At 52.5% G+C, this 26,052-nt stretch overlaps 6 protein-coding genes across 6 annotated transcripts; 4 read left to right on the forward strand and 2 right to left on the reverse strand.

Annotated features, from left to right (window-relative positions):
* Positions 1–199: 199 nt before the first annotated feature.
* On the forward strand, positions 200–2,826 carry KRP23_11281 (Transcriptional activator Myb; the record flags this gene model as incomplete). Its single annotated transcript, XM_067881814.1, has 4 exons — positions 200–496; positions 566–1,053; positions 1,123–1,366; positions 1,453–2,826. The coding sequence occupies 4 exons, from the start codon at positions 200–202 to the stop codon at positions 2,824–2,826; spliced, it is 2,403 nt and encodes an 800-aa protein (XP_067741093.1).
* A 366-nt stretch (positions 2,827–3,192) lies between these two features.
* Positions 3,193–6,745, forward strand: KRP23_11282 (Copper-transporting ATPase HMA5; the record flags this gene model as incomplete). The annotated part of the gene is made up of 3 exons (XM_067881815.1): positions 3,193–4,027; positions 4,087–5,158; positions 5,224–6,745. The coding sequence occupies 3 exons, from the start codon at positions 3,193–3,195 to the stop codon at positions 6,743–6,745; spliced, it is 3,429 nt and encodes a 1,142-aa protein (XP_067741094.1).
* A 205-nt stretch (positions 6,746–6,950) lies between these two features.
* KRP23_11283 (RNA pseudouridylate synthase domain-containing protein 1) lies at positions 6,951–8,705 on the forward strand (the record flags this gene model as incomplete). Its single annotated transcript, XM_067881816.1, has 5 exons — positions 6,951–7,274; positions 7,339–7,373; positions 7,426–7,500; positions 7,575–8,466; positions 8,544–8,705. 5 exons carry the CDS (start codon positions 6,951–6,953, stop codon positions 8,703–8,705), a joined length of 1,488 nt encoding a protein of 495 aa, XP_067741095.1.
* Positions 8,706–8,714: 9 nt separating this feature from the next.
* KRP23_11284 (uncharacterized protein) lies at positions 8,715–9,811 on the reverse strand (the record flags this gene model as incomplete). Its single annotated transcript, XM_067881817.1, has 3 exons — positions 8,715–8,783; positions 8,857–9,048; positions 9,119–9,811. The coding sequence occupies 3 exons, from the start codon at positions 9,809–9,811 to the stop codon at positions 8,715–8,717; spliced, it is 954 nt and encodes a 317-aa protein (XP_067741096.1).
* A 3,996-nt stretch (positions 9,812–13,807) lies between these two features.
* Positions 13,808–15,440, reverse strand: KRP23_11285 (uncharacterized protein; the record flags this gene model as incomplete). The annotated part of the gene is made up of 2 exons (XM_067881818.1): positions 13,808–14,373; positions 15,362–15,440. 2 exons carry the CDS (start codon positions 15,438–15,440, stop codon positions 13,808–13,810), a joined length of 645 nt encoding a protein of 214 aa, XP_067741097.1.
* A 1,647-nt stretch (positions 15,441–17,087) lies between these two features.
* KRP23_11286 (uncharacterized protein) lies at positions 17,088–19,348 on the forward strand (the record flags this gene model as incomplete). Its single annotated transcript, XM_067881819.1, has 7 exons — positions 17,088–17,761; positions 17,813–17,903; positions 17,974–18,085; positions 18,160–18,241; positions 18,311–18,719; positions 18,796–19,209; positions 19,289–19,348. The coding sequence occupies 7 exons, from the start codon at positions 17,088–17,090 to the stop codon at positions 19,346–19,348; spliced, it is 1,842 nt and encodes a 613-aa protein (XP_067741098.1).
* Between the last annotated feature and the right edge of the window lie 6,704 nt (positions 19,349–26,052).

The following is a 26,052-nucleotide window of genomic DNA, read 5'->3' on the forward strand; positions in this document are numbered from 1 at the left end:
CACCCGCTCTCAAAAAGAGCCAGATTGTGTATGCCCCACGCGTCCAGGAGCAACACGTTGCAGCATTTTGTCGTGCGCTCGCATTCTACGCCGAGAGCGTTCGCCTAAAGCCAAGAGGGTAAGTCATCCTCCACCCGTTCTGTGTTGGCCCGGCCGGCCCACTTTCCTAATCGCGTTCTTCTTCTGCTTGGCCGCAGCCATGAGCATCAGCGTCAGTCGAGAGTCCATCTCCAAGCTCATGGGCGAGCTCGTGGACACGTACCCCATCGAGTCCGAGGGCCGCTCGTCTATCTCGGACTTTGGCAAGCTGCTCTTCACCGAGGGCCAGGCCAGCAGTGCGGCCGCCTCGGCCACGCCCGGCCACGTCTCGGCCGGCGACAAGTCCGCAGTGGCCACGCCGGCCGCTGGCAAGGCGGCCAATGGCACGCAGACGCAGACCGGTAGCAAGCGCGTGTTCACCGAGATCAAGGGCGTGCCCCGCCAGAAGCAGCACGATGTACGTTACGCTGGCCACGGCCTGCTGGTCGTTGTATGGAGCTGAACGCTGTGGTTGATGCGTGTACAGATCATGAAGACGAAGGACAAGGCCGTGCCGAAGCGCTGGACGCCAGAGGAGGACGAGAAGCTCCGCGAGGCCGTGAACCGCCACGGAGAGCGCAACTGGAAGTCCATCGCGGAAGAAGTGCCCGGCCGCAACCACACGCAGTGTCTGCAGCGGTGGACCAAGGTGCTGGCCCCCGGCCTGGTGAAGGGCCACTGGCGGCCGGACGAGGACGACCTGCTGAAGGAGCTGGTGGCTGAGGGCCGCAAGAACTGGGGCCAGGTGGCCACGCGTATCCCCGGCCGGACGTCCAAGCAATGCCGCGAGCGCTGGTACAACCACCTAGACCCGAGCATCGTGCGCGGAGAGTACTCGGCGGAAGAGGACCGCATGATTCTGGACGCGCAGGCTCGCCTGGGCAACCGCTGGTCGGCCATCGCGGCCATGCTGCCGGGCCGCACAGAAGACGCCGTCAAGATCCGCTGGAAGTCGCTCTGCAGAGTGCGCAAGGGGTATGGATGCTACGTTATTTGAGCCTTGTGGAGGCTGATCTAATTGTTGACATTTTTTGTGTGGTGCAGGCAAGGCCGGCGAGGACAGGCAGACAAGGGCAAAATGACGTCCAAGGGCGTGATGGGTATGTCGGGCCAAATGATGCAGCAAGGCCCAGGCTTTGAAAATGGAATGGTCAAGAGCGAGGAAGTGGCTGCGTTCTCGATGCACCCGCAGCAGCAAGGCGCGCACATGATGCGCCTTCCGAACGGTCAGATGGTGTCTGCAGGCAACATGCAGGCCAGCGCGCAGCAACACTCGGCAATGAACATGGTAGGAGGGATGGGTGGAAATGGCATGATGTATTCGTCCGACATGAGCGGCGGGGGGTACGACCCACTATGGCGCACTACCGTAAGCCTCCGATGCAACAGCCGCACGTCATGAACAATGGCTATGGCCACTCGCTGCCGCCCTCAGGACCCATTCAAGGCAGTAGCGCACAAGATTTTGATCGTCGGACTAACATGAACTTGCCGTCCAATGGAATGTCCGCACCTTCCCAGACACATGATGGATACCGCCAGGGCTACCCGAGTTCGTCGGCGGCGTATGCTCCCAACATGAGCAACGGCATGTACCCCACGGGATCCTCAACGCCCAGTGGAGGCATGAACAGTGGACAAATGTACGGTAGCGCCCCGCAAATGAACGACTACCGCTCCGGAGAAGCGATGTACGGCGGATCCCAAGTTTCGCCTCACCAGCAGCAGCAGATGGCACATTCGCCTCACCAGCAGCAGATGGCACACTCGCCTCACCAACCGCAGCAGATATCACACTCGCAGCACCCGCAGATGATGTCGTACAACTACGGCATGCCTCCAGGGCCGAGTACAACCGAGAGCATGAACGGAGGACCTCCGGTGAGCCACCCAATGCACTCAAGCAGCAACACGATGAACAGCCCTGCGGCTGCGTTTGCGCAGCGACAGAGACAGCAACAACCACAACAGTTCATGGATCGTTCGCTGCCTATCCCTCATCACATCCCTCACCAGCAGCAATCGCAGGTTCCCGCCCAGCGGCATGTCCCTATGCACGAGCAAGACCAACCAAACCCGGAGAAGGAGCCACCGATCTCCCATCCACCACAAGAAAAACAACCGGGTTCTAATGGTGTACAAGAGTCACGACCTCCACCAATGCCCCATCCTTCTACACAAGGAATGTCCAACCCAGCTGCGTTGTTTGCTCGGAATCAGGCCACCAAGGCGTCTCCTGCTGCTGTTGGCAGCAACCCGGTTGCCGCCTTCATGCAGATGCAACAGCAACAAAAGCCCAAGGAGCAGTCTCATGCTTCCGGGAGAATGCCCCAAGCGGGCCCGCAGAGGCCGTTTAACCCGGCCGCAGCGTTTGCACAACGGTTCCAAGCAGCTTCTGCAGGACAGAAGCCTCCGATGCCCAGCAGCAACGGCGCGGGCTCTACCAAGTCCAACGATGACACTGCAGATGAGGAAGACGACGGAGACCATGATTCAGGAGACAAGACAAACGAGCCTTCGCTGAAGAAGGTCAAGCCGAGACTCAGCATTGATGCTGCTCGTGCGTCGGCCGCCAGGAGACTACGCAATTCTGGTAATGGCGACAACTTGGCCGGCCGGGGCAGCTTGGACGTTTTCTTGAGCGAGATTGGCGACGTCGGTCGGTTGTCGGACATCAAGATGGACGAGTTCCAGACGCTGGGCGAGCTGTGGCGGGTCTCTGGCGACATGGACCGACTGTCGTTATAAGGTTGTTTCGATCAAGAAAGTAGGTTCGTTGACTGCCATACCCGCGGCAATTAAACATTGTTTTGTTTGTGTAGACTTGTTTGCTGTTCGAGTGGTACCGGGTTCTCTTGGCGCGCTGAAGGCTGGCTTCCGGGTCAAAAGGCAACGCGTAATCGGTGACGCAATCGCTTGGCCGCCTCGTCTTCTGGTGGCACCGCATCCCACTCGTGTCAATTGCTGTCCGCTTGGGTTGACGTCTTCAATGACGTCAACAGAGTTGATCCGGGTCATGCGGGTCAAGGCTCACTGGGCTCTGCTGAGGGTATTTAACATGCTAGCCTCCTTTCATATTGCAATTTGTGCTGGTGTGCAGAAGACCAAGTGGAAATGGCGACAACAACGGGGAATGGACACCAAGAGTTTCTTGGCATCCAGGACGATGTCTTTATGCCGAGAGTTCAAGATGCCGAGTCGATCCAGCTTCATGACAAAGGCAGCCGAGTCGTGTACCTCACGGTCAATGGCATGAGCTGCACTGGTTGTGCCCGTAAAGTGCAGGACGCGCTGAGTAGTGCCAAGGGGGTGATCAGAGCCTCCGTGGATTTGGAGCCGAAGCTAGCGACGATCGTTTTGGAAACGGACAGCGGTCTCGATGGTGGAGATTTTATTGATGTGGTGCAGTCTGTCGGCCACGAGTACACCGCAACTGTAACTATGCCAACGCACGCGTCTCGTGAGATTTCTCTCGGGATTGAAGGCATGGACTGTGCGAAGAATTGTGCGAGCAAGATTGAGAGGGCTTTGAACGCAGTGCCTAGTGTATCAAGTGCGACGGTCGACTTCTCGCTGAAGCGCGCCGCTGTGCACCTTGAGCCCGACAGCTCAATCACCGAAAACGATTTGATTGCTGTCATTCGTGGAGTCGACGGGAAGTTCGATGCCGCGGTCTACACTTCTCCAACTAATCGTACGGTTCTCCTGAAGATTGACGGCATGCGCTGTGCGAAGAGCTGCGCGCGCAAGGTGCAGCAGGCCCTCACTAGGACTGAAGGAGTTGTCGCTGCGTCTGTGGACTTTGAAGCAAAGAGGGCATCCGTCAAAGTGGATTCAAGTCGCCCGTTTAACGACGAGGTGTTACCGGACGTGGTCAAGAGTGCCGGGACCAAGTTCAATGCTCGCGTCATTAGTCCAAAGACTGCAGAGAAGAAGAATGCGCAGCAACGTTTGGTCGAGAAACGAGTTCTGCTGCACCTTGTGACGTTACAATTCCGATTGACGAAGCGGACAAGACGGATCTTGTCAGCGCAACACTTTTAATCGGCGGCATGACGTGCAATTCGTGCGCGTCCTCAGTTGAGGGTGCGCTGAAGCAAACAGAGGGCGTCGACTCAGCTGTTGTTAGTTTCGCGACGGAGAAAGCTGCGGTTCGCTTTGACAAGGATGTGACCGGCGTTCAAGCTTTGATTAAGTCCGTGCAGGACGTTGGGTATGAGGCCTCGTGCGTGTCAGGAGATGGCAAGAGTGAACTAGGTAAAGCAACGCTTTTGATCAGTGGCATGACGTGCAACTCGTGCGCCAACTCAGTTGAGGGAGCCTTGAATCGTACGAAAGGAGTCACATCTGCCGTTGTTAGCTTTGCCACTGAAAAGGCCGTGATTCGCTTTGACAAGGCTGCAGTGGGTGTCCGAACGCTCATTGAGTCGGTGGAGGAGATTGGGTATGAAGCCTCATACGTGCCAGGACCAGAAGCTCAAAAGTGCCTCGAAGACCAGCGCGCGAAAGAGATCACGCGCTACCGCACAGACTTCGTGGTTGCACTGCTTTTCACGCTCCCGATCCTGCTGGTTATGTTGGTGTTTGAGAACATCTCCCGCTTCAAGCATGATCTAATGTCGGAGATTCTACCTGGACTCTCGTGGGAGGCCTTGGTTGTGGCGATCCTTGCGACTCCCGTGCAGCTTTACTCGGCCCGGCGCTTTCATGTCGATGCTTGGAACGGGATGAAGAATCGTGTACTCGGAATGGCATTCTTGGTATCCATGGGCTCCAACGTGGCGTACGTCTACGGCTTGTTTACTATTGTTCGTGGATTGGTACTCAAGGACATGGAGATCGCTAACATGGACATGTTCATGACGTCGTCTGTGCTGATCTCGTTTGTGGTTCTTGGAAAACTGTTAGAGGCGACTGCGAAAGGGAAAACATCAGCGGCGCTGACCAAGTTGATGGAGTTGCAGGTAAAATCTGCCACGCTGTTGGTGCTAAGCTCTGATGGAACCAGCGTCCGAGAAGAACGCGTAGTGCCAATTGAATTGGTGCAGCGCGACGACGTGCTCAAGGTTGTTCGCGGGACGTCGGTTCCTGCCGATGGCGTCGTTGTTTACGGCGAGGGCCGAATTGATGAATCGATGCTGACAGGGGAATCCAAGGCAACCAAGAAAACAGTGGGCGACCGCGTGTTAGGGGCGACGTTGAACGTGGAGGGCTGTTCCACATGAAAGTCACGGGCGTTGATAACGACACAGCTCTGAGCCAGATTATTCGTCTCGTGGAGGACGCCCAGACTTCCAAAGCTCCTATTCAAGCGTACGCCGACTACATTTCTTCCATCTTTGTGCCCACAGTACTGGTGCTTGCGCTCGTGACTTTCGCAGCTTGGTACATCCTCTGCGCTTTGGATGCTGTTCCTGAAGATTGGATCCCAGATTCGGATGGCAAGTTTGTGTTTGCGCTCGACTTTGCCATTGCGACGCTCGTCGTAGCTTGCCCCTGCGCTTTAGGATTGGCGACACCTACCGCGGTGATGGTTGGAACGGGTATTGGGGCAGAACATGGCGTCTTGATCAAGGGTGGCGAACCGCTGCAGGCTGCGCACAGCGTGGACACGATTATCTTCGACAAGACTGGAACCTTGACGGTGGGAAAACCTGTCGTGACGGATAGACTAGTCATTAGCCAGCAATTAAGCATCAACGAACTGATCTCGCTAGCTGGCTCAGCAGAACTTGGAAGCGAACACCCTCTGGGCAAGGCCATTACCGAACACGCCAAGTCGATGACGTCGTCTCTTGAACAACCAACGCATTTTCGTGGGGTCTCGGGGCGAGGCATTTCGTGTATGGTGGGCGAGCACGAAGTTGCTATTGGGAACAAGGAGTGGATGGCAGAAAATGGCTTGGAGCGGTTGGACAGCTTCGAAGTGGAACAAGCCACCACCAGCTTCCAAAATGCCGGCAAGACGTCTATCTACGTGGGCGTAGACGGCGAACTAAGTTGTGTTTTTGCCGTAGCGGATGCTCCACGTGAGGAGGCAGCTCGTACTCTAACGAAGCTCAGGGCGATTGGGTTGGATGTCTGGATGGTTACTGGAGATAATGCACGGACAGCGTTTACTATTGCTGAGCAGTTGGGCATCAGTCGGGACAATGTGATGGCCGAGGTGCTTCCGTCCCAGAAGTCGTCCAAGGTCAAGCAGCTGAAGGACATGGGCCGCGTCGTGGCTATGGTGGGTGACGGTATCAACGACGCTCCTGCTCTTGTCGAAGCGGACCTGGGCATTGCCATAGGAGGCGGCACCGAGATCGCCGTCGAATCGTCCGACATGGTGCTCATGAAGTCGAATCTGTGGGACGTCACCACTGCGCTGCATTTATCGCGTACCATTTTCAACCGCATTCGGCTGAACTACGCGTGGGCATTCGGCTACAACTGTTTGCTGATTCCACTGGCTGCCGGTGTGCTGTACCCCGTCGGCTTCAGCATTCCACCGATGTTCGCCAGTGCTGCCATGGCCATGTCGTCCGTGTCGGTGGTGCTTTCCTCACTGTTGCTGGGGGTTTACAGTCCTCCGAAGCTTCCCGAGGGCACCCAGTCGACCAAGATCGAGTCGCTCGTTTTCAGCGATCAACCATTATCTGCTCCTTTGCTCACGTTACAGTAACGCGCTGAAGTTGCATTTTGTGTCGACTTTCATGATCTTCGAGTAATTTTGCATAATAAATGAAAGTAACGTTATTTTTCACTTAATCTAGCTACCACACCAGACATACACCAGTCGCAATTGCACATCAACCAGCGCTTGGCTGTGGTGCATGTCCCTCCGTTTGCCCCGCTTCTGTCGTCTGTCGCTGCGCTCGTGGCGAGTCATGAGCTCTTTCCCCAGCTCCAGCAGCGTCTCCGCTACCTGCTCGTCCTTTTCCAGCGTCAATTGCGTCCCAGAGGCGTCAAGACACGTCGAAATCCCTCGTGTCACAAAGGTCCGACGGCACCAGAGCCATTTACCAGGCGCCCAGACACTCCCGGGGGCCGCAAAGGAGCCTAAAGACGGAAAAGACGACGACCGAGGAGGTCCCAAGACGCTGGAACAGTTGCGGCTGCGTATACTAACCAGGAACGAGCACTTTGTGGTGCTGAACAAGGGAGCGGACGAGCGTCTGGACGGCGCATTTGATGTGACGATCGAGAAGGCGGTGCGTGTCTTTCTGCAGTTATTAGGAGATGAGTGAGGGTCTGAGAGACTTTGGATGCCTGTAGCTAGCTCGAGACTACCCAGAAGTGGACAAGTTCCGGTGGATCCACCAACTAGACTTTGGTACGGAGTTTTTGTGTGATTTGGTGCAGTGATGAGATGATTTTGATAAGGTGGTTTTTTTTTGTACAGCGACGTCGGGTGCTGGTTGTGGGGGCAAGCAAAGAGTGGGTGGATTGTTTTTTTTAACATGGGTTTGGTGGAAATGCTGAGTTTTGGTGGCTTTTCGGCATTTTTGTAGAGCTACGGCGACGGGATGTCGGCTTTTCCGAGAGAAGCAGGTGCAGAAAGAGTATTTGGCTGTTATACCGGGCCATTTGCCGTTCAATCCGGCGGATAGTGTTGATAGAAATGGTGCGGCGGCGAAGGCCTGCACGTTCTCCAAGTTGGGGTTGCTGATTCAGGATATGGAGGAGATGGAGAGGCTGAGGAATCAGCAGCGTGGCTCGCGAGCTCACCAGAAAATGTCCGATTACCCGCGTGGAGCGCGTCATGGACCGAATCTGTTCACGATGGAACAAGCTCGGCTCCTGCGTGAAAGCCAAGGAGATTCTAGAGGGGAGGTGCGAGGCAAGGCTGGAGTTCGTGCTCGTGAATTGACACCAGAGGAGCTGGCATTCACGAAGATGACATGGCACGACTTGGCACAGGAAGAGAAGGACGCCTACACGGAGAAGGCTAAGGAAGACAAGCAGCGATTCCTGCGCGAGTTTGCCGAGTTCCTTAGTAACGAGAAGGTCCGACTTACTCGCAAGCGCAAGTACGAGTGTCTTGATCGTGGCGACAGCGAGGAAGCCAACGAACCTGTCGCCTACATTTTCGACGCACCGATTATCGAGCCACACCGAAGTGCCGGAGTCTTTCGCATGCAGGTGGGCAACGAGACAAACACCACAGCAAAGCAGTCCACCACGATCGCCTTTGTCCTAGGCCATGCAACGTACAAGGACCAGCCGGTTACAAAAGTACTACTGCGTCCGCTAAATGGACGCCGACACCAACTGAGACTCCATCTTGCGCATCATGGGTTCCCGATCGCGGGTGATGTCACGTATGGCTCGCAGGAGGACGACGCGCCGAGAATGATGCTGCACGCTTGGCGAATTTGGCTACGTGGGCGCCCGGCAGATCAGGTACAGAAACAATATCCTAAGAACACATTGCTAAACGGTATTTCTAACTGCTGTGCGCTGTGTTTGGTATGCTGTAGAAGAAATACGGTGATCTGTACTTCGAGAGTCCGGACCCGTTCGAGCCTATTGTACCGAGTAAGCGTGAAGTCTGCACTATCACGTATCACAAATACAAGCTGGCAGAAGCTGAAAAAGCAGCAGCCGAGGCGGCCGACAAGAGCTCGGGTCACGGTGTCTAGATTGGCTGTCTAAACTCCAGCCTCGTCCAACTGGTGAAGCACACCGAGCACGTCCACAGTTGACGGGTGTTCGGGTCCCTGTTTGATGAGGTTTACAACAAGGTTAGTTCACATGTTGAAAGGGGACAATAGAACAATAGAGAAAACTCACGAGCGCATCGACGTAGATGTCAAGAGCCTGTTTCACGAAGGCTTTTGCCTGTCCGTGGTCGCCGAGGAAGAGGAACACCAGTCCCAGCGTGTAAAGCACCTCGCCTGTAGCTACATGTTTGGCGCCCAGCAAGTTCTGACGGATGCTGACGATCTGCTGTAGCATAGAGCTAGCTTCTTGGATGCGCAGGCGCTGATGTTCCAGCATCCAGGCGGCCGTCCTCCGGTGGGTTGGTCAGGAAACGGTACCAGATATCCACCACCTTGTCCAGCATAGCCAACGCACTATCGTTCTGCTGGTTGCGCTGCTGCAGCTCGCGTTGCTGCTGCTGAGATTCTTGATGGGGTTGCGCTTGTTGCTGTCGTACGGCAGCTCGCTGCATGCGGTGAAAAGTCAAGCCGAGACAGAAGTAGAGCTCCGAAGTGTAGAGGTGGTCGGGTCCGAAGAGCAGAGAGCAGTGATAAGCTCCGTGGGCAGCACGCTGAAGGCTCTCGGAGTAGGCTCCGTACTCGAGGTGCAAGAGACTGTAGAGCTTGTTCATGCGGATGACGAAGACGTTCTTCATCTCCTCGGGGAGTTCAGGCAACGACGCCCCAGGGCCAAACAGCACTCCAGAATTGCTATCTACACCAGCCTTTCGATCCTTGACGAGAAGCCAATTGACCAGCGAGAGTATCTCCTCAGCAGGCTTGAGCTGCCTCTCTCGAAGCGAAATATCGACAAGCACCAGGTAAAAGGGCACGAGTCGCAGCGAGTTCTTGCCATACGCTTCCGTGGCCATCTTCAGCGCCGCTACAGCTTTACCATGCGCTGGTTTGAGCTGCCGCAGGAAACACAATTCTTCACTTTCACGTCGCAATTGTTCACACTGCTCATGGGGCGAAGGTGATCCGTCGGAGCTGTCTACAGCTGGACCATGCCGCTGAGGACTGCGAGGTTGAGAAGTCGAGGCCATGATTCCGGTCAGGATCGACGAGCGGGCGTCGGCAAAACTAAAGTTGCAACGGGCGCGGCTAACTCGGTGAATCGACCGCGATTGATGTGGTGGCAATTGACAGGTGGTTCTACCTCCATGAATGCTAGGTTAACGCCCAACAACTGCACAAGTTCTGCTCCAAAGGATGCTGCCTCAATTGACCAAGTACCTGCTTGAGCGAGTAGTGCAGGTGTCCATTGTCTTTGTGGCATTGTACTGCATTACTACGATCATTATCTGGGTCCGATGGGCAGAGATGGAGGATCTTCCAGGACTGCCGCTCGATGCTGATGAGGAGCTGGAATATCTTCTGAAGGACTTGGGAGCAGTGAATACCCGAGTCACGCGTGGCAAAAGCACGAGTTTCAGTGTCGTGTGGATGGGTGGAAACGGACGACGACGGTGATGAACTGGGGACGAGGAGAGTGCTGGCAACGCATTCGCGCGGGTGATGCCGGGTACTGCGAGGTGACGAACTCTACCTCTGGAGAGTATTCCACGTGATGCACACGACTAGTCTCTCTTTGAAAGACGACGCTCGGTTCACGTGTGAGCTAGCCAAGGCGTTTTCTTCGTTCCGATTCCATGCTGCGACGTATCGTCATGACCCACCGATGGCGCTCAGCACAACTGACACGGAAGGAATTGCTATGGCAGTCTACGATAGCGTACTACCGAGTGCGTTCGCGAGTGTCCGCCGTCTTCGAGACACTGGTTGCAAGCTTCCAGTAGAGCTCTGGTTTCGTCACGATGAGCTCACCCCTGGAAACCCGGTACTCGTGTTGCTGATGGAGAATTTCGGGCCCGTGCACTTGCGGCAGATCTTCGATGAACGCATTTACGGCTTCAACGTGAAGGTGCACGCCCTCTACTACTCGCGGTTTGCGAGCGTTCTGCTGCTGGACGCCGACAACTTTGCTGTGCGAGATCCAACGCCATTATTCTCGTCAACCGCGATGAAGCGCTATGGTGCTGTGTTCTGGCCAGATTTCTGGCATCCAGGAAACTCAATCTTCAACCTCCACGCCCAGAGCCTGGTGTGGGAATTGTTACATCTCGACTACATTGGCATGCTGGAGCAGGAGAGCGGCCAAGTACTTGTGAACCGCGCCGTGAGCAGACCAATGCTAGAGCAACTGCTCTACTACGCCACCCACAAGCCCAACTTGTTCACGAAACTGAATCTTGTGTGGGGTGACAAAGACCTGTTCCGTCTAACTTGGCTTCAAATGGGGCGAGCATTCTACTACAACGATCACCGCGTTCCAGGGACGCTTGGAATCGTGAACCAGAATCGCCAGCGTTATTGTGGAGTGACGATGGTGCAGTACGATCTCAACGGGAAAGATATGCTTTTCTGGCACCGCAACACTATCAAATTGAGAGGTGACGATGGCGATCGAAAGGTTTGGCATACGCTGCAAGAACTCTCCACAGTTACAGGAGAAGACAGCGGCTCCCTCCCCAAAGTCCAGTCATTCAACGGCAAGAAGATGTTCAACGAAACGTCGTGTTTTGGTATCAAACGCTTCGAGATGAATGCACTCGTGCAGATGACTCAAGTTGATGAACTCGACGACGATTTAGCCTCGTTGGAGACAACTCTGATAAAATATGCGAGCCAGGCGTACAAGCTACTTCATGGCGAGACTTCGACGCTAGCGTTTCTGATGGGCTAGAACTCACTTGAACGGTGCGCGACAACTTGCCGGATACGGTCAGGAAATTCCAAGTCGAAAAATGGCTCGACACTGAGTAATGCGCCTCGTTTGAGCTGTGAGCTATGCTTGAGAAAAGTTGCGGCCGCTTGCTCTCGACACGAGCAGAATGAAGTAGCTTCAGCTCCACATTGTTGGGCCTGAAAAGCCACATGGTTGTAGACCAATGATCTCACGTAGCTGACCTCCTTTAGACGCTGCAAGTTTTGAACCAACGTAAATTCTTCTGCACTTGCGTCGAGCAGTTCAATAGCCTTGCTTGCAGCTGGGACTGGTTCCTTTGAACCCTCTTTGGATCGTCTGATGCTAGCAACAGCAGTCTTCGCTAGGACAAGCAAGCACTCTCCACGCAGATCAATGCTTCCATGTTCCATTACCAGAGGCATCTGGTCGTTGATAATCGAGTACGCGTCTTGAAGCTTCCCCATTGCGATGTAAACCTCAGCAATAATAACGTGAGCTTCTGCCAGCAAGATCATAGTGGTGGCTCTTGCAAATATCCACGCATTTCAGCAGCATGTTCAGGATGCAAATGGCGCATGGGGGGCGGACGCCTGAGTACGAGTGCGGCTGGCTAATATCAACACCTGAGCGTGCAGATACGCAAACCCGTGCTCGCTGCACGTAGCTTCGAGTCTCTCCAGCAGGCGAAGACTCTCAGGGTAGTCACCCATGGCAATCCATAGCTTCGCCTGGAACGTGAGTGCCTCGAGTAAACGGAAAATCTTTTCCTTCAGGAGATAGTGCTAGTACGCGTTTAAATGAACTTCTGCGCGTGCGAATTCTCCTCTCTGAAGCGCCCACAAGAAGAGTTGGTGCAGCGTTCTCTGATACAAGACATCATGGATCAAGTAGAATCGCCCATATTGTCATCTTCAACGATGTCGACAAGGAAATTCAGCGCTCGCACATATACGATGCCCCCTTCTTCCTTATTTGCTAGGTTGGACAACGCCAACTGGCTCACCGTTCGCGCGACTTCTCCAGTGCTAGCTGAGTCTTCGTAGCAGGAGAGATGGATACGACTAAACACTTTCTCCAGCGAGCGTTGGCCAAACAAGCTCCATCCAATTGCTGCAGAGATCGTGACTTTGCCACTCAGCTTCCATACTGTTTCAAGAATTGACTCGGTAGACTTTATCCACTCCATCCCGTTTCCGCTAGGCTGTTTGGAAGCATCCGCCCCCGTGCCTGCTTGAGCTTGTAATGCATTCATTGCCCGAGTACCATTGTTTGATAGGCTAGCCACTGGAGTCGCAATTGATGCAATGGATTGCATCGTATCATTAAGACGCGACCAAATATGCAGCGGGCGAGGTGCAGGTGCATGTGCGGCAAATATGTGCGGGATAAATTGCGACGCCGAGCCCACAGCCTCAGGGCTACTTGTACTGCCACGCATCAAGTCACTCTCTACCTCCGTCAACGTCGCCAGCACTTGCAGCGAAGGAATGCGCAGCTCCTGTGCACGATCTAAGCAGCTACTGACAAGCTGCAGTACAGCAGCTTTGGACTTTCCGATCTTCTGGTTAACACGAATGAGCCACGCAAGCGCAAATGCCACACATATATGATCTCCATGGTGCTGGGCAACTCGAATTGTCTCCTGGATGCTTTCCTTTGCCGCTTCATAGTGATCAAACACAATCTGCAACCCAGCCAAATTGAGTGCAGCGTACTGTATGCCACTCCCTCGAAAGTGCAACCCAGCGCCGCCTGTTGAAGCTGGCGACGCAGATGTACTGCTTTCGCCGCCGCTATTGCCACCCAAACGAGGATTTTCCCGTGGCGAGAGCACGTCGTGGTACTGGTGTAAACTGTCGAGTGCTCCCTGATAATCACGGTCATGTAGAAATGATAAATACCTCACGAAGAGCACATTGGGGTTCGAGCCATCCATCTTGTTTCGTAGCCCACGGAGCTGTTCTTCGGTGGATTGACCCTCCGTATGTGTCGATCTCGGTGCGATACGTTGCCTATCGCTTCGTCCTCCCTCCATCTCGCGCACCATGTCGCTCAAAACGTAATTCAACTGGTCATTCGACCACACCGCAGGGTCATTCACTTCCCGACAGCTTCCGGCGTCAACATTTCTGCGTCAAAAACTGCGCATCAACTCTCGTCGGTGCAGGCGTCGTCAAATGATCAGCAGGGCGAGGATTACGCAGCGGCGTGGCACTCCCCGAGTGAATCGGCGACAGCAGTAGGTCGCTGTCCTGCTGGTTTTCGTCCCACAAATGCTGCGACGCAGGCGACCCTACGAGCTCCAAGCTGTTGTCCTTCTCCTCCTCTGGCAGCGGATACTCCCCATCTTCTTCTCTCTCTCCACGTCTTCTCTGAACTGCTCCAGGTACTGCTTCACATCGTCAAAGATCCTCGACAGGCCGTCGAACAACAGGCGGTTCACCGCCAGCAAGAAGCTGCGCACGAAGACGCCCAAGAGGCTGGTTCTGACCAGTGTCGAGTCGGCCGAGTCCACGTCCACCTCGCCCTCCTCTCTGGGCGTCGCGAGCGGTGCCACGCACTCGGCAATCTGCTCCACAGTGTTCCACACGGCATCGGGGCTCTCGATCTTGGTCAGGATGCTCACGAGCTGCCACGAGAGCTGCTCGAAGTCTTGCTCACTCTCTAAATGCATCTCTAAGCGATGCAGTAAACTTTGAAGGGTCGTGGCCCCAGCGTGCTGGATCTCGCGGCTCAGGAAGCGCGCCAGGGCGTTGAGCGACGCGCGGCTGACGGTCGGGCCGGCGCGGGCGCATGCGGTGCGTCCACCAGCGAGGCCACCGAGTCCTCGCCGCTGCTGCTCCGCTTGGCGTCCTGCTGCTGCCGCACATACTCCGAGATGAGGAGACAAACACTCAGCACGTAGCTGTTGGCCTTCCACTTGCGCATCGTGCAGATGATTCGGGATAAACCTAAAATATCGGGATTTTTTTTTTAATGTTGTAGTGGCGCTACCATAGGGATCTACCACAGCGAAAATACGTTGGTGGCAGGGCTGATCACCGCTTTTGTTCGTAAATCTCCATTAGTTAGCTGCGTGTCGTCTTTTTCGTTTCGACTTGGATTGGGTAACGACATTTGACATCCTTTTCAAGTGCTTCGCCGCAGCCTTGCTCTTTACCACGGCACGAGGGCCGCGTCATCTGAAGGTAAATCTTCAGTGCAACACTGCTGATTTGAAGATTCAAGCCATGATCGCTGCAGCGAACCAGCTTCGTCGTGGTCGTCGTAGAACTTTGAAGCGATATTAACACCTCCACTTGTAGTCATTCGTTCTTCACCGGGCGAGGTTCCCATAAGACACGAGCACTTTGTTGTGGTAAAGTCTACTGAATGGCTCCATCACTTTCTGGGTCTCACGCAGCTCTCGTTGATAGTCTAGACTCTAGAGTCACGTCCCGGATCTTTCGGTGGGCGAATATGCACGCCCTCTCCAATGTTCCCTCCCAGCTGAGATAGCATTGATCCAACACAATCGGTACGTCTTCCTTTTTGGCATTCATAACAGGAAATGTAAGGTTAACGACTGGGTGCTCGTTGATGTCGTCACTGAACCACTTCACAAGTGCCGACTGCCACACATACACGCTCTGGCTCAGTTCTTCCAGCTCGTCGCCACCCAGCTCGAAAATTGGGTCGCGACCCACAGACTTCTCAAATGAATCAAACGTGTCGTGCTTTATCAGCACATTGAGTATCGTCCGCGGATAACCTGACGTCGTCTCCAGCAGTAGCCTCGCCGCCTTCCTTACGTCTTCCCCCAGTGACAACAATCGTCGATACGTCATTCGGGGTGGGCAAAACAGACTTCGGCAGGCGCTACATCGAGCAATGCAAGCTTTCACCGCTAAGCGGGTCTTTTGACGACTAGCCTGGCCGCCGCGCATTCTTGAAGGAGGAGCTATGTGGGTGCCAAACTATGCATGTCAAGGTGGAGCACGGACAGTTTTTTTCCAGACTGGCCCCACAACGTGCATGCTGCCATGAATGCTGCACTTGCGAAAGCCATCGTGCCACAGCTCGAGCCTGGGACTGTACCACAGTTCATCTCCGAGCTGACCAACAAAACAAGCTCCTGGGCGTTTGTGGACAAACTGGTGGAGTTTTTCTGGATCCGTGATGATCGTGGTCGATGGTTTTGATCAAGGATTTACGACTGGGGACGACAGCGAATCGAGAGAGCTCTTTCGATTCTTCTGCGGCTTCGTTCTGACGGAGTGGGTACACCCAAAGGTGCAATCCATCTTGCTGGGTCATGTTCCATGACTATGGACAGCGGCTGAGGGTACGCGAAAGCGCAGTCGTATTGATCACATCGAGTTTGTGCGAGTGCAGCTGAGTTTGCTGCGCCCTTGTGACGTTGAAACGATTTTGCTCAATACGCACGTATCCTGCACTGACAAGGGAAGTCTGAGTGAGCGGACCACTCAGCCTGCTCCTTTTCCCTGAGAGCGAGCGCAACCTGAACCGGAGTAGTGAATCGCTTGCAACGCCCTGACAGCGTCGTTCCGGTTGACGAAGGCTAGGATATTGTCGTCAAGAGTGGGTACTGGCGGTGGTGTGTCCTTCTCCCGCATAGGCTCCACGTAGAGACGTTCCGGTCGCTGGATCAGCACTTGCGCTGTTCCCGTGTTCGGGAAATCGTAGCTGGATAGACACGTATCCAACGCCATCTCGTTTTCATAGTTCATCAGCTGGAAAACCTCGTAAGGGACGATGTGCTGCCGGTGCATCCGCCCGAGATATTTTCCAGTTAGCTGGAGCCTCGAACCATCCGGTTACGGGCAACAAAAAGTTTCAATTCCGATGAGGGAAGTCGAACTTGCATGCGGTGGTGAATGCTTCTTGTAGTGCTCTGACAGTCGTGCTCTTCTCGGCACGTATAGCGACCTCGAAGCCGCTGTTTTGTATCGCAGCGCAGACTGTCAATTCGTGGTTCTGAGGTTTCTGGTCCATTTTCTTGTGTCAAACTTGTTCGTGCAGAATTGGTAAATGAGAATGATGTCTAGATTTAATGAGAATGAAAGATTTTCAGTTGGCCTGTGTACGTCAATTTTGGTTATGTCTGTCGAAGTCAAATTCGTTCAAATGGCTTCTCTTGGTACAGGAGGCGACTTCCTTCGTGGTAAACCATCCAGAGTTATCACGAGCCAGCTGTACTGCTTGGTGCAACCGCTAATGGACGTTGGTGATACGGAAGGGATGTAGAGTGGTCATGAGCCGTACTACTCAAACTAGTCGCTTGGAAATACATGTAGAGAAGGGGTTGCATGTTCATCAGCGAAAACTGGGGTAATGGGACCTGAGGTTTGCACGGCGGGGATAATCAGTGGCCGAGTTGAAGGCAACTTCAACCGCACATCTGGTACATTGTACCCATCCTCCCCATTGGCTGAAAAGCGATCCGAAAACCTTCACTCCTCGCCATTCGCGCACTTGCCTCCACATTGGAGCCGCCCATACCCGCCCGCCCCCAAGACGATGAACGAGAAGCCTTGACGCGCCCAACCAGATCCCGATACGACCCCCAAGAGATGCGAACGTCAGCCAATGAGCAGGCGCCGCCCTTCAACCCGCTGGCCTCGCTGCAGTCGTTGCTATCGGTCGACGTCGTGGCGCCCAAGCAGCGCATCAAGGCGGCGCAGCAGCTGGAAGAATACTTCCGTCTGCTAACCCCTACGCCGGGTCTGCTGCTGTCCTACGAACCGTACCTGCCTCTGCTCACGGACATGATGGTGACGCCTGTGAAGGGCAGCCAGGAGCTGCAGAGCAGCGTCCTCCAGCTGCTGCAGACGCTGGCGGGCCACAACCCCGCGGGGTTCTGCGACTGGATCGCTAGGAATACGCAACTGGGCAACGAGCCCTGGATGGTGCAGTGGAGCTACGCACTGCTGCTAGAGGTGGAGAAGACGGTGCCCAGGCAGGATGAGCACGGATGGGACGAAGTGAGCAGCGAGTTCAACGAGTTTGACAGGGTTTTTGCGCGGGTGATGCAGATGTGGAGGACGCTGCTGGACCACACGGCGGACGTGGCGCTTGTGGATCAACTGGTGAAATATTTGCAAGCTCTGTTGATGCAGGAAGAAGGAGATGGGAAGCAGTGGAAGACTCTGATGCTGAGGAAGCTGCAGACGCACTTTGTGGACATCGCGGATGTTTTGATTGGATGGATGATGAGCACGGGCCAGATAGCCTTCTTCGGTATGTGGTGGATGTTAGTGCTGATCGTGGCCAGAAGCTGACAGGGTTTATCGTGCAGGGAGGATATTCTCACGCTTTTGCATCATTTTGGACGCCTTTGGGCGGACAACAGCGTGTTTAGTCTGCAGCTTTTGAATTCTTTCGCAGATGTACGTTTCTAAGCGATAGATTGCTGCAGGGGAATATCATCCTGACAATGGTTTGTCTTTGATTGTGTAGGAAATCGTAAACTTGTGCGAATCATGGACCGATCACCAAGAGGGGGACGACGACCGTCTTAGCACGCTGTTGGTTTGCTTTATGATGGTGGCTCAATGTGTTCCAGACCTAGGTTGGTGAAATTTGCATCACTGTGTGTCTACAGTGGTCAATGATATTGATTTAATGTCGTGATGTTCGATTCAGCTTTGTCCACGAATGAAGCAACGGAAAGTCCATTCGTGAGGGTGCTGTTTCAAGTTGCATCTTGTCCCCAGCCGGAATATTCGTAAGTTGGCGCTTGCATTGCTGTGCCTGGGTGAATCTATGTTCTTACACTGCGATTATATGCCAACAGCCTTTTCTGCGTGGCGAGTTGCTCCGAGTATCTTGTATCAATGTCTAACTCTAGACGCACCAACTTCCCTCCCCTTTCTGTTGTGGCTGTGAGATTTCTACTCTATCACTGTGCTATGCAATCGCGGGCGCGCGTCAGTGAGGTGGACAAGCTCTTGATGGTCATAAAAAATGCTTGCAAATTAGCAAGTGCAAACTTCTCCTGCATCGACAACCCGCTGCTAGTGCAAACTGCTGCAATCAATGCACTTGAAGATGATATTCCAACACGAGTAGTCAAGAAAGGCAGTCAGTCGAAGCGTGTGAAAGTCATGGAATGTTTGTATCACGTGAAATGTCCCAATGGAGTTACGTATATTACCCAACTGTGTCTGCGGTTTGTGCGACTTGGAGGAACGGGCGCTCTGAAGGTTCGTTCCGTTCGTTTTTGACTTGGTATTTACATTTTATTGTTTATGGGTATTTAACGACTCACTGAATGGCTAGATACTTGGGATGCAAGGACTTCAGCGTCTAAATAGCCGCAGCGGCGAGAAGGGAAACAGTTTCTTCGTCTTCGCGGCTACGTGCTTTATCTTGGCTTCTCGGAACCCTGAGAGTCTTAATCTTGCCAGTGGCGACGACACTCACACGATTGCGGTTCTCGATCTGGTTACGGCAAAGCTGGAAAAGCAGGGCCACCGAAATCGTCAGAACAAGCTGACACATCGGCAGTTGTGTCTCCTGCTGAAAATGTCCTCTGCAATTATTGGTGCTGCTTCCCAGTGGTCCGCTGGTCGATATGACGTTGTGGCGGCTATTAAGAGCACATCACTTCGAATGCTGGAATGTGCGATCAGCATGTTGCCAAGTGATACGGTGGTGTTTCGGGATCATCGACTTGGTTCGGAAATACTGAAGGTGATAGATGCTATTTTGTCTCTGACAGAACTCGTTCCAGAGATTCCACTGGAAACTTACAGGGGTGTTTTGGCGGCAGTGGACACAATTGCGCATTGCCCCAGCGTGCAAGTTCGTGAGGGATGCGTGCAAGTGTTAAAAACGCTAAATTCTCGGCCTGATGTGAGCAAGTTTGCTACTGGCATGTTTAGGTTGGCACTGGACCTGATATTGGACCCCAGCCCCGCTGTACAAGGCAAAATTGTGCCAGATGCTTTGAGTGGCATGGCTCATTGTGCGCTTCTAGCCCAAGAGAGGTTAGATATGCCTCACCATGTATCACATACATTACATCCTTCGTTTCTTGCTGCAGATTTTGAAAATATTATGAGCCTTTTCTATTCCCGCGAAGGTGACGGAATCGAGTGGAATCGAGTGTGTCAAAGGATCATGGATAGAATTTCGCCAGGTGTGCCCTTCAGCTATTCAGCCGTTATTTCCGGCGCAGTTCGCCAAGCGGCAGCATGGTGTGTTCAAAACAGACTGCGAACCCATTTCGGAGGGCCAGCTCAAAGTTTCGCTAGTATCGAGCGGTTGTTACTGAATATTCAGAAGGCGTACAAGGTCTAAGTGGTTGGTCGTACCAGCATCATGAGGTTGTGAGTAGTGTTTCTTCCGTGGGATCAAATCTGCTGTCCAAGTGGATACTGTTAGAGTTTATGAGCGCGTTGGAAGCAGGCATAACTCATGCTATCTGCACTACAGATGAGGATTTAAGCAATCCAGAGAGCGACGCATACAAAACCGTGCTCTTCTTCCGTGCGAATAAAGTTGTGTGTGATGACTGGCTCAATCGGATACGACCACTACTACTGGATATGGCAAACAATGGGTCGTCGTACGAGCTGTGCCGGTATCATAGTCACGCTTTGGTGACAGCCTGCTACAGCAAGCTAACTAGAATTATGACGTCTTTCGCATCACGTGGACTTTCAGAAAAGGCAAGCGTGGAATTAAAGCAGGCGGAGAAAGATTTGGACATTGCACTCTATTTGCTATGTCAGTGCCACAGCGATGCAAAAGATGGCGATTCCATTATCGGTTTCCAAAAGTGGGGTGAATCTTTTCTTCTGTGATGAGCAACTGGTTTCAACTGAACGATGTTATGAGCATTGAGAAGGCGCAGTGGAATTTGCCACTTTTCCGATGGATGAGTGCAGTGCGCCACGAGGCTGAGATGCGATACGAAGACGCAGTGACAGAATACGAGGTCTTGCTAGAGCCCGTGCTTGAGTCGATCCAAAACAATTCGCTTTCTTCGCAAGGCATCAACACTACACAGTTGTTTGAATCTCCAATGCTGTATCTTCGACTCGCGCCTCCTGTGCTGCTAGGGTGCTTCAAAAGTTGCGCAAAATGCTATGCTGCCCTGCGCCAATGGGCTAAGTTGCGCCAGTTTGTAGGGAAGTTTGTAGAGATTGTTCGGTCTCTAGCGGATTGTGATCGCCCTATTGAGGGGATTCAGGCAATTTTCGACTGCGGCGATAATGGAGCGATGAGGTTGAGACAATCCGAACTTTGGAGGTATCTGTGAGTGTGCCAGATGGAAGGCTCGCGACTACAAATGAGCTTGAAAGCGACTTGACGAAACGAGCAGCCTTAGCGCTGCGTTTGTGGAACGTTCTTAGAAGCGACGAACCAACAAATACTGTGTCGGGTGCTGCTACTGTTGGTTTAAACCGACTAAAGGCTGCTTTGACCCCACTGGCACTGCAGCCAGCGCCGTGGAATGGTTATGCGGGTGAAAAAGTTGGGAAGAAGCGGAGGAAACTGTCCTTCGCCTATTTGGATATTCTAAGAAGAATCAGTCGCCTACTGACATGCATCATCAGACCGAGGTTCTAACCGAAGGCTTCAGACTCAATCCCGAGTTTACGATTCAACTTTATGGAGCCAGGCGTTTTGTACGCGTAGTCCGGACTGGTTAAGGGGCGATCAACTAAATGGGAGTGCTGATGCTGATTGCTTGCATCTCGCGAGTGTAGCCAGCTTGGCTCGGAAGCAACACAATTTCAATTTTGCTCGAAGTCTGTTGACAGAAGCCGCGGTAATCAAAGGTGTAAATGATGTATCTTCGATGGCCGTAAGCTATGAGAAAGCGAAGCTGCTCGAGACTATTGGGATGGAAGACGAAGGACGTCGTCTCCTCGAGATACAATGTGAAACGAATTTGTCATCCATTGGATTAGACAGCAGTTGTGCCGGACAAAAATCAATTTGTGTTCGATCCTTACTGCACCTCGCCGCATCATTTAATAAAGCGGATGACACAGAGTTGTTGTCGCCAACTACTACACGCTTCCTCAACTATCCACTGGAGGATCTTTCGATGAACAGTGATCTCAATCATGAACTTGTGGACATGGCTCTTTCATTTGATCTCCAAGATACAGCAGCGCACAAGTGTCTACAAACTGCCATCAAGGTTATGCCGACTTCTACCAAGGCATGGGTTCAGTACAGCGATTGGTGCTACAATCGAGGGAAACAAGAAATTGCACAGATTGCGGAGCAGAATGGATACATCAGCTTGGATCCATCAGAGGAATCGGAGATGGGCATTTTGTTAGACAAGATTGGTGTTGCCGAATTAGATCGCGATTCTGTCATTCGTGCTTTCTGTCGTTTCTTGGATAATGGCGAACTCATTCGTCACAGAGGAGATGCCTTCCGCCAAATGTGTGTCGATCAAGCACCACCAAATCATGACATGAATGCTGTGGATTGCTTGGTACAGCTACAACAAGATTGCCACTCCAAGGCCCTACGATTTTATGTGATGGCTGCTCGTGGCTACGGAAAATACTTAGCTGCCCTCCTTAATGATGGGGACTCTATCGTCTCAAGAAAAAAGATTACCGTGGTCGCACTCCGTCTGTTGGGTCTGCTGACGACGTATGGAGAAGAAAGAGACGTGATGTCAGCGCTTGAAAATGTGCTGTCGACCGGACCAGTAGCTCCATGGACTTCCGTAGTTCCTCAACTGATCGCTCGAGCGCACCATCCGGTCGTTGCAGTCTCATCTCATGTATGCCTCATCCTGAAACGCTTGGCGCACCATTCACCCCACTCAATAGTGTATCCAGCGGTTGTGGACTCCATGGAAGACAATATTTCAAATCGATACGAGGAGCAAGGCCATACAAGAAACACCTTTGGTGCGGTTCTGCAAGAACTGCAACAGGTGTCTTTTGGACAAGTTGAAGGAGTGCGGTTGCTTGTTTCGGAACTTCGTCGAATATCGATTTTGTGGGACGAAGCTTGGATCAGCATGCTTATGAAATTATCATCCGATGTGGCTCGGCGGTCGAGTACTCTCGAAAAGGAGGCTACGCGAGTGGAGAAAAATGCAACTCTTTCCATTAAAGAAAAGGACGAGCTAGCGCATAGAAAATTGGTGGCAATTATGAAACCAATTCTAGTCTCAATTGAAAGGTTATGGAGAGAAACGTGTGGCGGCGCTCGTGACCAGCACACTGTGTCACCCCACGAGCGCAAGTTTCTGAGTGATTACGGGGGGTTGATCGAAAATGCCATGGGGAACTTTCGTGAGTGCTGTAGTTCAGAACAGCGGGCAGGCTTAGGATCGGGTGCAAAAAGTCCACAGGAGCTTTGGCAACCTTTTGCAGAATTATTGAAGGTTTTGGTGAGTGCCTCAGGACGAAGGGATCAACTACCACTTCATGCTATATCGCCGGCGATGGCTTCGACTTCGCGCCAGCTCACGCTAACCAACATGCCTGGTGCGTTCTCCAGAAAGAATGAATCATAACGATTCATCGCGTTGATTCGTCTGTAATCATTCTACGAACGAAAACCAAACCGAAATCGTTGGAACTGATTGGATCTGATGGAAAAACATACAAATACTTGCTGAAAGCCCGCGAAGATCTGCGGTTGGACGAGCGGATCATGCAGTTTCTAAGAGTGACGAATGACTTTTTACGCGCTGATAATGCTGCTGTTGCTCGAGATTTGTCGGCGAAAAACTACAGTGTCATACCGCTGTCTACAAATGCTGGTTTAATCCAAATGGTGCCAGACGTCGTCCCACTCTTTCAAGTATATACATCCCGTAGCGAGCAACTAGCAGTCGGTGGGAGGGCTGCTCAAGATCCAACAGCATCATCTTCGGTACAGCTGCAGGCGCCACCACCAACAGCTCAGTTTTACGCGAAGATGAAGCAGCACGGGATTGCAAATGTTTCGCCAAATCACCGAGCTCAATGGCCGGTTCCCGTTTTAAAGCAGGTTTACCAGGAACTGGTTGCTCAGCGGCCTCGAAATGTGCTCCAGCAGGAAATCCTCCTTCGAAGTGAAGATTTACGTGAGAGCTGGACGAAAAGTGCACGGCTGAGCAAATCCCTCGCCGTGATGTCAGTTTTAGGATATATTGTTGGACTGGGAGACCGGCATTTGGACAACATCTTGTTGTGCTTTAACAGTGGAGACATTGTTCATATCGACCACAACGTATGCTTTGACAAGGGGCGTAGGCTGAAGGTACCAGAAGTTGTGCCATTCCGACTGACGCCCATGCTGCAGGATGCGCTTGGGTTCACGGGTGTGGACGGAAGGTTTCGTGTAGCGCTTGAGACAACTTTACGTGTTGTACGCTCCGATGATGTACGTGAAGCGTTGCTGACACTGTTCGAGGCGTTCGTGTATAGTCCACTTGTCGACTGGATTGCCGAGGATAAACGACAAGGACGCTCGGGAGACTTGAAGGCGCGTTTGGAGGTGAACGTGAACCTCTCTTTGTTCTTGTCACGTGCAGAAGAACGACGCCAAGACACTATATCTTTTGGGCGCCAATATGATCAGTTTGCAGACATAATTACCCGAGTTCTTAGAGGAGGCGAAGTGCCTTTTGATGAATTGCTTGAGCAGCGCAAGCGATTAATTTCTCTTGGGAGGGAGGAACAAGCACTTCTCAAAGCAGTCTCAAAAATTGAGACTGAGCTTTCTGCTTTGCAGAGTGCCCAACGAGCAAAGCGTGCTGACGTGGACGCTGTTGCAGCTGAGGCTAACGAAATGTCTGGAAAATTAGTTCTTTTGCGGATGAGTGCTTCACAAGACACAGACAAATCGAGACTTGGAGACAAAAGAGTATTATGTTCGCTGAGTCTGATCCTGAGACTGAATTGTGTTCTGTGGTACGGGCAGTTGAGTTGACTTCTTTCCAGACGGTTCATGCTTCAATTGGGAAGGTATTGGCTGAGTCTCAATATACTGGTCAGTACAGAGAACTGTTCGACACGCTTCAGTCCAAGTGCCAATTCGTTGATACGGATGTGACACGACTGCGTTTCGAGATTGAAAGGCTGTCGACTTGTTTAATACCATATCTTACTTCATACGGTCACTGGCGAAAAGAATTGGATGCGTACCTGGATTCAGAGATGAAGGTCGCAGACAAGGATGTATATTTTACATGGTGGAAGCGCTGCTCCAAGTGCGTACGTGCACTGGTCGGAGGTTGTTTTGAAGGGGATGCTTCCACGACGTCATTCCCGTCAGCTATGCCTTCTAAAGATGATATTGCTGAATCGACCTCGATTTTGCGTCGCCTGAATGAGCTGAATATCGATAGTAACCCACACCAGGAATATCTAAACTCCAGCGGAGAAGAGTCACCGTTGTATTCGCAAGTGGATCAGTTCCTTCAGGACATCTCGAACGAGCTATCTGTGATGAAATTATCGAATGCTCAAGGTCAACGACTTATGAAGCTCGCCGGGGCGTCTTGGATAATTGAAGCGATTGGAGACCTAACCGACGGGCCCTTAAGCTCTTGTACAGGTGCTGGTGATGCCTTCACCCCTGATCTGACAACTCATCCAAGATTCCAGGCCCTGGTGGCTATATCTTGTGCCTCCACAACGCTGTTGGAACTAGTGTCGACACCAAAGGGCTCCATGAAGAGGCTTCGAGCGACCGACCTATTGGATGTTGTCCATGAAAAAGTTCATAAAGACACTAATCGTGATTCTGGGAAGGGTCCAAATGGATTCATCGATATCCTACAAAGCGTGCGATCATTCACCATCACATTCCAGGAAGAGTTCATATCCAATCTTCATGATCGGCGACCGGAAAATGTACCGCTTGAAATATTGGAGCTAATTGAGGCGACCGTGGTTACATCGGGTGACGTGCAACATTTGGTGAACGTGGTGGAGATATCATCTTCTGCTGCATCAAGTGATGAAAGCTCTTCTTTGAAAAAGTTGCTTACTCAGCACCCTGCTGTCCACAACGTCGTTGTTGCTGCGTTTGCGGTGCTTCAGAAGATCGCGTTGTTTGTCGACTCGTTGCAGGAGGCTTCGGTAATGGTAGATGAAGAAATCGAACGTATAAAGAGCTCAGCCAACGCCAGCTGGATTGAATTGGTGCTGAGCCTCATCAAACCGTATAACGTAACGGGAGTGGATCATTCGAAGCACGTGACGGAGCAAACTGTGCGCGCAATTTGGTCTACGCATATGAACAGTTTTATTTCCGGTTGGCTGATAACGTTACTGCGATACCAGCTTTCCAGCATAATATCTTCCGAGTGGAAATTTGACTTTCCCGGGCTAAAACACCAACCTCTTACTGCTGCTGTTGATGATTTCAAGTCGGATTCATTGAGTTCACAATGGACTACCTTTTACAGTTCTGAAATCCTGGAGATACTGCCATCTACCCTGAGTCATACAACTGAGATGCCGGAGATACAAGCGGATATTGTTTGCAAAACTATCACGAAACTGATGAATGCTTGCAAAGCGTGGTGGACTCAGCAGTGGATTGTATCCCAGT

This window comes from Phytophthora ramorum, assembly GCF_020800215.1.
Source record: "Phytophthora ramorum isolate Pr-102 chromosome Unknown Phyram_PR-102_s0011, whole genome shotgun sequence".
In the NCBI taxonomy this organism is placed as follows: domain Eukaryota; phylum Oomycota; class Peronosporomycetes; order Peronosporales; family Peronosporaceae; genus Phytophthora; species Phytophthora ramorum.